This window comes from Adiantum capillus-veneris, chromosome 1, assembly GCF_014529385.1.
Source record: "Adiantum capillus-veneris isolate H3 chromosome 1, ASM1452938v2, whole genome shotgun sequence".
Lineage (NCBI taxonomy): Eukaryota > Viridiplantae > Streptophyta > Polypodiopsida > Polypodiales > Pteridaceae > Adiantum > Adiantum capillus-veneris.
The window spans coordinates 89,102,264-89,115,936 of record NC_140931.1 but is presented as its reverse complement, the minus strand read 5'-3'; the positions used below and the strand labels follow the sequence as shown (position 1 = coordinate 89,115,936).

The window sequence follows — 13,673 nt, the reverse complement described above, 5'->3', positions numbered from 1 at the left end:
ATACATATACATATACATATACATATAGATAATACATCTAAACTATATATTAAGGAGACTGGTTTTTCAGTGCCACGTGTCGCAATTTCCTTTATCCGGCTACAGTGAGGATAGTGCGCACGCAGGGGGGGAGAGAGAAAGCGAGAGAGGCGGCCGAAGGCCGCCGGCCACACTAGTATAGATTGGTGCCGTCAAAAAGCCCCAACGGCCGAAATGTCCCCCAAAACTCTAGCGTGGCTACGATATGCCCAGTTACACCATTGTCGCCGTAGCTAGGTACTGCAACTCGACTTCTGCGCTTCTCTCGAGCGCATGTAACCCTTCTTCATTCTCTCGCGGCAATTTTCGCAATCGTCCGTCTTGGGCGAGCGCGCCTGCGCCCCGCAGATCCCTCCATTTTCACAGAAGCGCAACATTTTCTGCCACGCAAGCGCTAACTCCCACCTCTGCATTTTCCATCGTTATGTCGATTGCTCCCGATGGTCCTCCAGAGGGTTATCGGCCCAATGTGGGTCTTTGCCTTGTAAATAACATCGGCCAGGTTTTTATTTTCCTTCGTAGTTTGAGCTGAGCGATCATTCATAAAAACGTGCTGCATTTTGGGATGGATTCTTATGCTCTGGAAACTTGCAGATCTTTGTAGCACGCCGAGTAGATCTGCCGGATTCTTGGCAAATGCCTCAGGTATCCATTTATAACACGCTTTTTAAATTCTATGTATCTGGTCAAAATTCTGGACATTCTTTTTGAAAAGCATTCCCGCGCAATATGTTTGTATCAATGTGGTTCGACATTGTGGGGATAAATTTTTCATCTAGTTGGAGCTCATGCGACGATGGCTTTGAATTTGAGGGGGGAGCTTTATGTCGCTGGTGATATTGGAACCACCACCGGACAGGAAGGCGAAACTCTAACAACATGTGTATGTTGGCTTCTCGCATTGTGAACCGGACTTCGGAGCATGATGGGTCAACTAGTTCCCAGAGGGGGCGCGCTCGATCTTTAACTTTTCCTGTAACCTTTAGCTATTGATGACATGTAGTCAATATGGTTGACATGGGCTTCCGGAGCTTGGCGGACTCTGAGTGAGGTTTCTAGCAAGGATTGAGGTGTGCTTGATGCAGTGGTGGCATAGACTCACACATTCCTTCTTCACTCTTGGAGACCCTAGGTCTTTAGTCTTGTTGTGTACCCAAGATCTGAGAGGGGTTAGATTTTGTAAGTGAGGACTTCTTTGTGGCTGTTCTCAGCCTTGTGAGGCTAATCTAGAGACTAGGTATCATGGGGAATTTCTCCCAGATTTTGTTCGGTGTGCCAATTGCGGTCTTTTTGTTAGCCCCCTATTTTTATGTTTTTCACCTTTCATATTCCCATCATAGAAATACTGCTTGGGGTGCCTACCTAGTTGAGAGGCCAATCTTCTAGTGGAACTCCGCCACTTTGTGTCTCTTGTCTACAATTTATTTTTAAGTTCGAGTTTGCCTTTTCCGAATAGTTCAATATTGTTGCAGATTTTTGTCACCTTGTCAGGTGACTTGCCAGTTTTATTGGCTGAGATGATCGTTCTCCTCAAAATATTTTGGTTCAAAAATGTAGTTTTCAACCATGGAAGCAACACCTCTTAATCATCAGGATTTAGAGGAGTACCAGTATGTGAAAGAATTGGAAGAGGAAGTGGAAGAAGAGGTTGAGGATGAAGAGCAAGAAAAGGATAAAGCTGGTGATGACAATGGCCATGCATGGCAGATAGAGGGAAACATAATCCTTTTGATGAAGAAAACGCTCGAGAAAATGAAGTTTGTTATTGAGCATCTTCACTTATTCCAAAGATCCACTCTATGCAAAGCAAATCAAAATCAAGTTGATGAACACAATGATTAAATACTAGAAGGGGAGGATCAAACCTGCACCGCGAAAGCAAGATAAAAGGTAAAAACAACCAAAGCATCTAGTAACAAGAAGGAATTTGACTTAATGGCCAATCAAATGTAGTAGCTGATATAGTAGTTGCGGCAGATGTCACCCTTTCTTGGATTTCTATGCTTATTTCATGAGAGATGTGCAATAGACTAGAGAGAGAAGAGATGTGAGAGATAGAGAGAGAAATAAGACTAACACCGAATGTTAAAGTTTAGGCATCTCAAGTAAATTGCCCAATGTGATCCCATTATTTAGTTTGGCTTTTAGGTATTTATTTTACTTCTTTGTCAAAGTCTTGGGTAGGGCAATTCATTGGGCTTGCTATTAAGCAACCCCTTGCCTCCATTGTATATACATTCAGTTATTCATTGCCAAGGTTGATTGGTTCAGGAGACTCTCTCTCTCTCTCTCTCTCTCTCTCTCTCGCGCGCGCTCACTCCCCTTGGTCTGTACGCTTTCGCATTGTCGACTTTGACATGGCATCAGAGCCCTTGGTGAAGCTCCGTGTTTGAAGCGCTTGGCGTGGAGGAGAGCACCCGCTTGAGAAGATGAACCCTTGCGTGTCGACGTCCATCCTCACTAGCATCTCAAAACGCTGGGCATTTTCCTCACTCCTGGCGTCGCTGTTGTCCCAAGCGTTTTAAAACGCTTCCATATTGTACCCTCGCCAACGTTTTCAAAACGTTGCCTTGCCGGCACCGGATTCCCCCCATCCCCTGCGTGTGCTTTGAGACGCCCTGTCGATGCCGCCACTGCCCCTCCCTCCCCCCCCCCCCCAAGTTTTATTGCGTTTTAAAACACTGTCTGTCACTCTCCCCTTCGTTTCAGTCTCCCCCACACTATCCGTGCGCGTTTTGAAACGCCAACTGGCGGCCCAACCTCCCCTCCACTCATCAATCACCCCCCTTCTCCTTGATGTGGCAGCGTTTCAAAACGCTATCCCCTAGGAGTCTTCGGGGCTTTTGAGCAGTGGAGAGGGGTCGTGCCGAGCCTTAGGAGCGGCTTGGAAAAGGCACATTGTGGAGTGGTTTGGGAAATGAAGCGGCATAGTTTGGCCTTAAGAGAGGGACAACTTGGAGTTTGGAGAAGGCAATAGAAGCAGAGGGTGCGGCGAGCATTGTACATGGGAGCGGCTTCATGTCAATCTTGCGGCTCGGGAGAGGCGACCTGTTTGGAGCTTAAGGGACGGGAAATCGGATTGCAGCGAGTGCGGAGCGACTTGAGAATTTTTTATGGGCTTGCATGGAATTCTGAGTCCATTGCTATGCACAGTTTATTGTGGAGCTTTGGATTTGTTCGAGGCCTACCACAGGGTAAACGTGCGGAGCGGATATCGACAACAGAGTTTCAAATTTCAGAGAGGGATAGCAGATTGTGCGGAGCCCATTGCGTGTGGAGTTCCCTTTGCGGTGAAGTTGATGCAGCTTGCATCTTTTTCGGCTTGGTTTGTACGATCATTTTTTGGAGTGCAAGAAGGTACCTGATTACCAGATCTTGCAACTTCAATATGTCCATACCTTACTGGAGGCGCGACAACATCGACCAAAGACAAAAGCTATGGATAACGGATTGTCAACCATCCATTTAGCGGCGTATGCAACGGCACAATTCTCAAGGAACCCGACAAATTGTTTAGCTCGAGTTTGCAAAGTTCGCTAAAGAACAACGACAAAGGTTAGTTGGACACGGATGGTAATATTGGTACTCAGTTAGCTGTCTCAGTACCTAAGAGGAACGACCACAATCATGATTGTGATTCGACGCTTTGTTTGGCTCGAGAGTTTGAAGCCAAAAGGCAAAACCAGGAACTCACAGGAAGACAAGGATAAAGGCAGCTGGACAGAGATTACGATAATAAAGATTTGGCAGAGGAGATTGGCATGGCACTTGTGGCGGTGGCCACAGTGGCCTCGACGTCAGATTTCTAGTCAAATGACAGGTGTCAGCACCAGCTTCAGCCAGAGAGAGGCTTGTGAGTGGCAGAGATAGGCAAGCACTGCTCCCTATAATTAATTTGGACCCTTCAACCCTTGTGTTGGAGTTCAAGTTATGGGTGTTTGGACCCGTAGGTCGGAGTTCAATGCACATGCATCTGGTAGGAAACTAACCATACGTCAAACACTATGGATGGGCTAGCCAATTCATTGTTGTTGGTCAGATTATGAACAGGATGTGTTTCAACATATTATCTTGGAGTTATATATTTTGGACGTGATGTGTTCACAGTTCACGAATGGGGATTATTGGACGTAGTATGGTCTACAATTCAAAGTTTCTACGAAGGCAACCGATGCTCAAGATGGCATTACTTTTAGGTACAAAGTTGAAGAGAGCAACACCGAGGTGTATCCAGTAGTTCAAGGTCTTCTATTGGGGTGTCCATGGTAGCTTCTTCATCGACTTGGTCTCATTATTGATATCCACTATGAGGTGTAGAGAGGGTGTTAAAGTTTAGGCATCTCAAGTGAACTGCCCAATAAGATCCCATTATTTAGTTTGGCTTTTAGGTGTTTATTTTACTTATTTGTTGAAGTCTTGGGTAGGGCAATTTACTAGGCTTGCTATGTAAGCAACCCCTTGCCTCCATTGTATATACATTATGTTATTCATTGCCAAGGTTGATTGGTTCATGAGACTCTCTCTCTCTCTCTCTCTCTCTCTCTCTCTCTCTCTCTCTCTCTCTCTTTGTAACAAACTTGGACACTCCAAGTCTAGAATCTACCACGACACCGCAAATAATCACTTCAAACAGTTTACAGTTCACAATTGATTTGACATTGGCCCCGCGGAGTTCCATGCCTAGAGATATTGGCCCCAAAGACTCGTGCCTCTTTCGGTATTTCTTTTTGTATTAATTTGTGTTCAAAGTACAAGAGTGCGGGTAGGCGCTCACACTCAAACTCTGAGTCCAGATGCTCTGAGTTGGGAGTGGCCTACCCACTTATTTAAAGAGTACAAGGGATGCCATAAGCAGAGCCCCAAAAGCTGGAATCAAAAGCTTGCCATAAAAATCTGCCCTTAAAAATAAATAAAAAAGGGTTTTCTTTCTCTCTCTCTCTCTCTTGCTTGTAAATTAAAGCAGGGCTTTCACAAAAAATAAAGCGCTCTCTCTTTGCCTCTATTCACTGCGTAGAATAAAGCAAAGGCCAAAAGCAGTGCTCTGCTTTTCCATGAAACGCTGGGGTCCGTACAAGTGCCACGTGTACTTGTCTGTACTGCATCGCCACGTCAACAATTTTGCCTCATTTCCGTTACTGCTGCAACGGGTGTGTGTGAGTACTAGGCAGCCACGTCACCCTTTCTGTGGGTAGTGTATGTGTGCAGCCACGTCAAACTCTGGGCAGCTAGCCACGTCACCAGTTTGTGACATACCCCCCTCTTGAAAGCATTGTAATCGCCCTCGATTACGCGTGCAAAACAGATAGAAGCCATAAACTGTCTTAGCAGACACTGATTGTTAGTACCTACGCACTAGGAACACACATCTAGCACATGTACCAATCGACAATCACACCACTAGACATCACAGGACATCAATGGCATTCAACATTCATTCGGATCTTAGACCATGCAATCAAGAACAAATCAATTTCTTATTCAGGAATTCCATTTCATAAAAGTCATACAGCAGAATACTGTTAGCTCTCAGTGTCCTTGAAGCTCAAAGAAACATCAGGGACTCTAGTATTCTAAAAATCAAGGCATTTGTTGACAAAGGAGCGGAGTAACTCCCTTCTTGTGCAACCCATTGCACCAGATCTCCGGCCAAGCTGAATTCGGGGTTCCATTTGGAGTAGACTATGCTAAACCAAAAGCTTTAAGGTAAAGGTTCACAAAATGAGGAGTATTTGCTAGGTCCTCCTTCTCCATCCACTTCGCATCCAATGCAGGATAGTTCTTGAATTTAACCAAGAATCGCCTTCTTACTTTACCCTTATTCTTTCTGTCCTTATGTGTCAAAATGTGTTCAGGAACAAGGATCTCTTCGTTTTCCTCCACTTCCGGTTGCTCATCAGGCTCCCCATCTTCGTGCACATCACCTTTAAAGGTTTCAAGAGACTCACATGAAATGCATTGTGAATCCTACAAGTGTCAGGCAGTTTCAGTCGGAAGGAGACATCATTGATCTTTTCGGAGATCTGGAAAGGTCAATAGTACCTCATACTAAGCTTTGGAAAAAGCCTCTCCTTTCCCTTCTTCTTTCTTAGGCGTGCCTTCTCAAAACGTAAGAGCACCCAATTATTTTCCTTCAATTTCAAATCGTGACGATGGCGATCCGTTGCCTTTTTCTGTCTTTCCTAAGATTTTTGCAAAGCCTCCCTGACCTTGGCAAAAGCCGCGTCCAGGTCGCGCGTGTACTCGTCGCCTTTAAAAATCTTATCTTTCGTGCTTAAGAAGGGTGGAACCTTCACAGCACCTTCAATAATTTCAAATGGCGCCTTCCCCGTCGAAGAGTGTATCGTGTTGTTGTAGGCAAATTCCACCAAAGGTAGATACTTTTCCCATTGAGTCTTTTGATCCGAGATATAAGACTTCAATAAATCTAAAACCACTGAATTTGCAATCTCAGATTGCCCGCCAGTCTGCGGGTGGAAAGACGACGAGACTAGGGAATCTCGAAAAGTCACCTATAACTTTATAAGTCAGTGGGAACTAGGGAATTAACTCAAAGGGGCAAACTGGACACTTGGCAGGAGGAGAGCAGCTTGCAGGACACCTCAGCAAGAGGAGGCACCCATTTGAGGCCGGGGGCTGGATTTTTACACCTAAGTGACCTACAGTGTGTGTGTGAGTAGTGGGTGCAGGTCTACAGCTTTAATGGAAAGCTTGCCTTCTCCTCTGTCTCATGTAGCGCGATGATTTGCTCTCGTGCATCTCTCTCTTTCTCCCCTTTGGCATATATGGTAATGCCCCACTAGTTGGGCTACTCAGATGAACATGTACAGTTTTGGGGGTTTATGCACGTTTGCCAAGGCAAGAGCCTTCTGAACAGGAACCGGATTAGCTAATTGCTAATCCCCACAGGTACGCACAGTTCTATCGCGAAAGATTGCGAGTTTTGGAGAGTTTTCTTGCGTGAAAACTCGTCCAATTCACAGGGGAAGTGTCCCATTGTGTGCGGGAGCCCTTGGGACACACGTAGGCGTGTTCGCTCCGGTAAAACGATCCGAAACAGGGAATTACAGCCTGCTGTGTTTTTCTGCAGGTGTAGGGTTTCGCACCTAACTTGCAAGGGAACACCGGGGGAGCCTCGTGAGAGCCTTGGGATGCGTGTACAGGCTTTTGGGCACCCGGCAGTGAAAAACAGCGAATTACAGCCCGCTGAATTTCTGTGACAGCTCACCAAAAAGCTTCGAGATAGCGATGGAATCCGTCCTAGACAGGTGCTTTTGATCTACAGGGGTTTTTGCATCGTCATGCTGTTGAAATCAGGTCAAAAACTTGCGTTTTCAGTCCTTGCCAGGTATGGACAGCTTTGTGAAAGCTTGTGCTAAGTGGTCGGATCGTCTACCTTAATTTCAATAAAGAAATACCAAAAGGGGCGCCAGTCTTTGGGGCCTACAGGGTGTCGGTCTCGTGTGCGCAGTGACATTCTAGTTGCTGGACGCAATTGTGTTCTCTTCCCTTCTCAGTGCTCTGTGTAAAGTTAATAGGTAATTGAAATAGTACCGCCCTCTATGTTGTATAGGCCGGTTAAATGGTTCCATCGCCGGGATAGTCACTTTTTCTTCAAAAAGTGTAGCGTGGATTGTTGGGTGAAAGCAACACAGAGCTTGTCGTTATGGCAGAGAAGAGAGACCAAGTACTTGAAGAGGGATCTTCCTCATATGGCACGGAGAAAATTCCTTCAACGAGGACAGGTTGTTTAGAACTCAACTGCGTTGCTGCATGGACATGTTTCAGCAGTTGGCTAACAACCCAAGGATGCAGGAGTTCTTACAGGCTCCGACACAGGGTTTTCAGCCCCCAACACAGGGCATGACTGAGCCGTGCAGGAAAAGGAGATTTCCAATGCGTAGAGGACTCATGATGCTCGAGGGAAAAGCCCATGTGGTTGAGCAACTAGCGGTGTCCAATGATCCAAAGCAACTTGCTTTAGCTGGACATGAACCGTTTGTGAATGGTCAAGGGAGTAATGAACAGGCTATGCGTCAGACCCTTCCATTACCTATTACTTATCTTGGTTATTTTGGAGGTGGTTCAGTGTTTCAAGCTATGGCTGGACTTTCCACAGGCTATATGCCAGGGAATGTGTTCGGGACAATGCAAACAGACCCTATGTACGCGAACATGGGTGTCCAACCAGGTTTTGGGGTGCTTATGGCCAGTTTCGAGTGCCTGGAACACAATTTGGTATGGCTGGTTTTTCGCAGCCATATGTACAAAATGTAGATACGACAAAGAAAACAGTTGATGCGAGTGTTGGAATGAACAATCATGGAGCACCACTGTTACAAGCTCTTGTTTATGATAATGTGGCTCCTTTGAGTCAGCCTAAGGATTACAAGGAAGGTGCGCAGGAAGTGAAGTTTGAAACTTTCAGAGGAACTGAGGATCAATTGAAGGCTTTGACCTTCATACAACAGTTCGATGCAGCTTATGCTGGAGGAAACTTCACGGAATCTTCAAAGATACGCAAGGCTGCCACTTTCTTGAAAGGGAATGCGCTTCAATGGTGGAGCGCATTGTTGAACCAGGGTCAAGCCCCAACAACGTGGGTCCAATTCAAACAGCTTTTTGCGCCTGCATGGCTGACAAACACTTTTGAAGTGGATGTGATGACAGAATGGTACGAGTTGAATGCTAAACAGTGTGTGAATCTGGAAGAGTACAATAAACATTTTGGGCCGCACTGTTGCTAGTTACCTCCTACAGGTTTGTCCCATTGTCAGGACAGATTGAGAAGTACTGTTGTGGATTGCCCAAGAAAATCAGGGACTACTGCACAAAGACTACTATCATGAATATGTTTCAGTTGATTGAGAATGCAAGAGTGGCCAGCAATTTGTCGAAGGGAGATTCCGATGGATTTAATAGTCACAAGAAAGGGTCCTAGGGCAAACAGTTTTCAGCCAAGGGCAATGTTGCAGCAAAGGCTTTCGAGCCTCCCACAAAGAAGCCCACCACTAGCCCTCCACTGAAGAAGGTGATACGTCCAAGAAGCTGTCTAAATCTTCTTCGGGACGAGGACAAGGACAAAAAAGGCTTTTTTTTGGCAAAACTTTTGAAGAAAGGAAAGCTCTTAGGGAGGCCAAGAAATGCTACATTTGTGAACATGAAGGACATTTTGCAAATGAATGCCCACAGAAGAAGTCACAGGATAAGGATGACAAGTCAGACCGTAAAGGGAAGAAGCCAAAGCCGAGTGCATGACTTGTTCCAGATTTGGTTGGAGACCAGCCAAACACAGATGCCACGGAGCTGTGCAGAGCTTTGGGCAAAGTTAGAGACCAGACAGTGCTGGTTTTCTTTGATCTAGGACCTGGTGCAAATTTCATATCACCAGAATTGGCATCAAAGTTGGGCATTCATGCAGAGGAGATGGGTATGACAGGGGAAGCAGGTTTGGCATGCCCAGGTCATTCAGAGCCTGTTACTCCCATTTTGGGAAAGCTTCGTCTGCTGTGGGTGCGGAAGAATTTCATATTATGCCACTTGAGGGCTGTGATGTGTTACTGGGTATCCCATGGTGTTACAGGTTGCATGCTATGGTGGATACTTACAACAAAAAGATTACCCTTGTACATAGAGGAAAGACTCTTGTCCTTGATGTAAAGCTTAAAGGCGAGTCTGTTCCAGTTGTTTCTGCTTTTGCTATTTCATCTGTAATAAAGAATCTTTCGGCGTACTTGATCTTTGCAAAGGAAGTACTTGAAGTTGTATCTAATTTGTCTACCTTAGATAAAGACAGGTCAACTTTTTTGAGTGGTTTCAGTGATTGTTTTTCAAACTCTTTGCCAGGGGAGTTACCTCCTGAGAGACCTGAGGATCATACTATAGATCTTGTGCCAGGTTCTAGTCCACCGAATAGACCACCATACAGGGTTAGTGCAGCCCAGCAGAAAGAGATTATGAGTCAGGTCAACGAGCTTTTAGAGAAGGGGCTGATCCAGCCCAGTTCATCCCCTTTTTGTTCGCTTGTACTCTTAGTGCAGAAGAAGGATGGTTCATGGCGCATGTGCATTGACTATCGCGCCTTAAATAAGAAAACCATCAAGAACAGGCTCCCCATACCAAGGATAGATGACATTCTTGATCGGCTTGAGGGAGCGTCATTGTTTACAAGGATAGACCTAAAGAGTGGTTACCATCAGATACGCATTAGGCGAGAAGATGTCCATAAGACTGCGTTCAAGACAACATTTGGTCTCTATGAGTTCTTGTTATGCCATTTGGTCTCACAAATGCTCCTGCCACCTTTAATAGAATGATGGACAAAATTTTTAGACCACATAGAAACTTCGTGGATACCTTCTTTGATGACATGATTGTCTACTCGAAGTCTGAAGAGGAGCATAGGGATCACTTGATTGCAGTTTTCAATGAGTTACGTAAGAACAGGCTACTCATTAATGCGAAGAAGAGTGAATTCTTTTTGCAAGAGATTCACTTCCTTGGGCACATTGTTTCAAAGGATGGGGTACGCATGGATCCCGCTAAAGTGGAAGCAATTAGGTCATGGCCAGACTTGAAGTCTGTACATGACATTCGAAGCTTTCTAGGCTTATGTTCCTACTACAGGAGGTTCATCCGAAATTTTACTTAGATTGCTTCTCCACTCCATGCACTGCAAGGAAAAGGAGTTACTTTCAAGTGGACAACCAAGGAAATTTTAGCGTTCAAACACTTGAAAGAGAAGCTGACTTCAGATCTGGTAATCATTTTGCCAAATCTTTCCAAACCTTTGTGGTTCAATGTGATGCGTGTGGCCATAGTCTTGGTGCAGTTCTAATGCAGAATGGCCAAGTAGTCGCATATGAGAGCAGAATTCTTTTGAAGACTGAAAGGAACTTGCAAGTCTATGAGAAAGAATTGTTGGCAGTAATTCATGCTCTCACTAGTTGGAAACACTATCTGCTAGGGGCTGATTTTGTTGTCCAAACAAATCATCAAACCTTGCGATATTTTCTCACACAAACGAAGGTTGTCTGAGAAGCACATGCGATGGGCAAACATCTTGTCAATGTCCCATTTTCAGATTGTGCATGTGCAAGGGAAAAGGAACATGGTGGTTAATGCGTTGTCACGAAAGCCCCAAAACAACAGTGTCAATTCCGTACCATTGTGAACTAGATGAAATGAAGACACAATATGCTGAAGATTCAGATTTTGCAAGGATCTATGACCAGCTTGTTGATGGGCAACATCATGAGCACTATATGCTTAAGAATGACTTTCTCACGATGCATGGAAAGTTATGCGTTACTAAACAATTACGGCCAAGGATTTTGATGGAAAGTCATGCTCCACCTTATGCTGGGTATCGTGGAATTGATGCGACAGTGAAAGGGGTTGAGGCATTCTTCTATTGGCCAGCTTTGCGTCAAGATGTTGATAATTTGTAAGATCATGCTTAGTTTGCCAAAAAGTCAAATTTGACAGGCAAAAGCAACCGGGGTTGTTGCAGCCATTGCCGATCCCAGATAGGCCATGGGAAAGCATCGCAATTGACTTTATCTTTGATCTTCCAAGGACGCAAACAGGCAATGATGAGATTTGGACTATCATTTGTAGGTTCAGTAAGCAGGCCCATTTCATTCCTGTGAGGAAGAAGATAAAGCCAGAACACATGGTCAAGATATTCATAAGCAATATCTTTAAATATCACGGGATGCCTCAGTCAATTGTCAGTGACGGGGATCCACGTATGACGAGTCTTTTCTGGAAGGCATTGTTTGAGAACATGGGCACTACGCTAAAGTTCTCTTCTTCGTTTCATCCGCAAACTGATCGACAGTCAGAAGAGGCAAATTCTACTGTCCTGGACCAGCTCAAATGTTATGTGTCAGAGCACAAGGCAACTTGGGAACACCATCTTCCATTGGTGGAATATGCTTACAATAACACTGTGCATACGTCAACAGGTAAGGCACCATTTGAGATAGTGGAAGGAGGGAAGAAAGTCTTGCCCATTTTGCAGACTAAGGACAAGATATTTGAGCCAGACAAGTATGTGCAAGATATGGATGAAACATATAGGAAGATAAAGATTGCTCTTGAGAAGACTTAGGCTAAGCAAAAGAAAGCTGCTGATCGTCACCGTCGTGAACTTGTATTTTCACGTGGTGATCGGGTGCTTTTGCGCTTTGAAAAGGCCAGGTTAAGGAAAAGGAAAGGCAAGGAACGTTTGTTTCCTAAGCTCAATATGCGATATTATGGTCCTTTTCAGATTCCAAAAAAGATCAGCGATGTATGTTACAGGTTAAAGCTACCAGAAGGCTGGAAAATACATAATGCTTTTCATGTCAGCCTTCTAAGACCCTTTGTTGGTAATGTGCCAGAGAATATGCTTGATGAGGAACAACCCGAAGTGGAAGAATTGGATGAGATTCTTGTTCCTGAACAGATATTGGCACATAAGGAAAGAAAGGTCAGAGGAAAAGTTGCAAGACGCTATTTGGTGAAATTCAAGAACTATCAATCCTTGGATGCCAAATGGATGGAAGAGTCTGAATTGGTTGATTCACCTCAGCTCTTGCAATTGTATCTTGAAGCCTTTCACAGTGACTTGATGTAGCCTTTGTGGAGCAAGGCAAGAGCATGCATGGTTCATGATGCTCAAGAGAGTAGTTAAGCAATTGTATCTACTCTTTCCATACAGAATTTAGCTAGAGAAGTCTGTGCTTGAGAGTATACTAGAAGACTTCTATGCTTGATATATGTGTCGTAACCAGGTTGGTGGGATTGTTAATCGTCGAACGCTACATTTCCGGAAGCTTGTATACCTTGGATTCCCATCATAGAATATGTGTGATATCAAGAGATACCGCATGTATTATTGGCATGCAAGCGAGGTCGCTTGCAGTATTTCAAGGGTGGGGTGTGTCACCAGGAGGTGTATTTTTCCTGTTGCCTTCCATAAATAAGTACTATATAATTATTTTTATTTTTATTTTTACTTGTTTTCCCCGGAACCCTTGAAAAGGTGCAAGTGGACATTGCATGGCCAGTGTGAAACGGTTGCAGCCGAATTGGTTTCTCACATCGAGAGTCTGGGTCGGTCAGTTTGGAACTGGTTGGGCCAACTAGCACTGAATTCTAATGAGTATGGAAGCCTGTATGTGCCAAATGAAGTCTGGGCCACTCGGAAAGTCACTTATAACTTTATAAGTCAGTGGGAACTAGGGAATTAACTCAAAGGGGCAAATTGGACACTTGGCAGGAGGAGAGCAGCCTGCAGGACACCTCAGAAAGAGGAGGCGCCCATTTGAGGCTGGGGGCTAGATTTTTACACCTATGTGACCTACAGTGTGTTTGAGTAGTAGATGCAGGTCCCGACTAGTTGGGCTACTCATATGAACATGTACAGTTCTAGGGGTTTATGTGCGTTTGCCAAGGCAAGAGCCTTCTGAACAGGAACCGGATTAGCTAATTGCTAATCCCCCACATGTACGCACAGTTCCATCGCAAAAGATTGCGAGTTTGGAGAGTTTTCTCGCGTGAAAATCGTCCAATTCATAGGGAAACTGTCCCATTGTGTGCGGGAGCCCTTGGGACACGCGTAGGCGTGTTCGCTCCGCTAAAAACGATCC

General features: G+C 44.9%; 1 protein-coding gene across 1 annotated transcript in view; it reads left to right on the top strand.

Annotated features, from left to right (window-relative positions):
* Window positions 1-212: 212 nt before the first annotated feature.
* The window catches only part of LOC147465156 (nudix hydrolase 25-like), a 53,428-nt gene continuing 39,967 nt past the window's right edge, over window positions 213-13,673 (top strand). Inside the window, exons 1-2 of the mRNA XM_086518520.1 lie at window positions 213-541; window positions 634-684. Coding sequence (XP_086374646.1) covers window positions 245-541; window positions 634-684 — 348 coding nt within the window. The 5' untranslated portion in view covers window positions 213-244. The remainder of the gene's footprint in view (window positions 542-633; window positions 685-13,673) is intronic.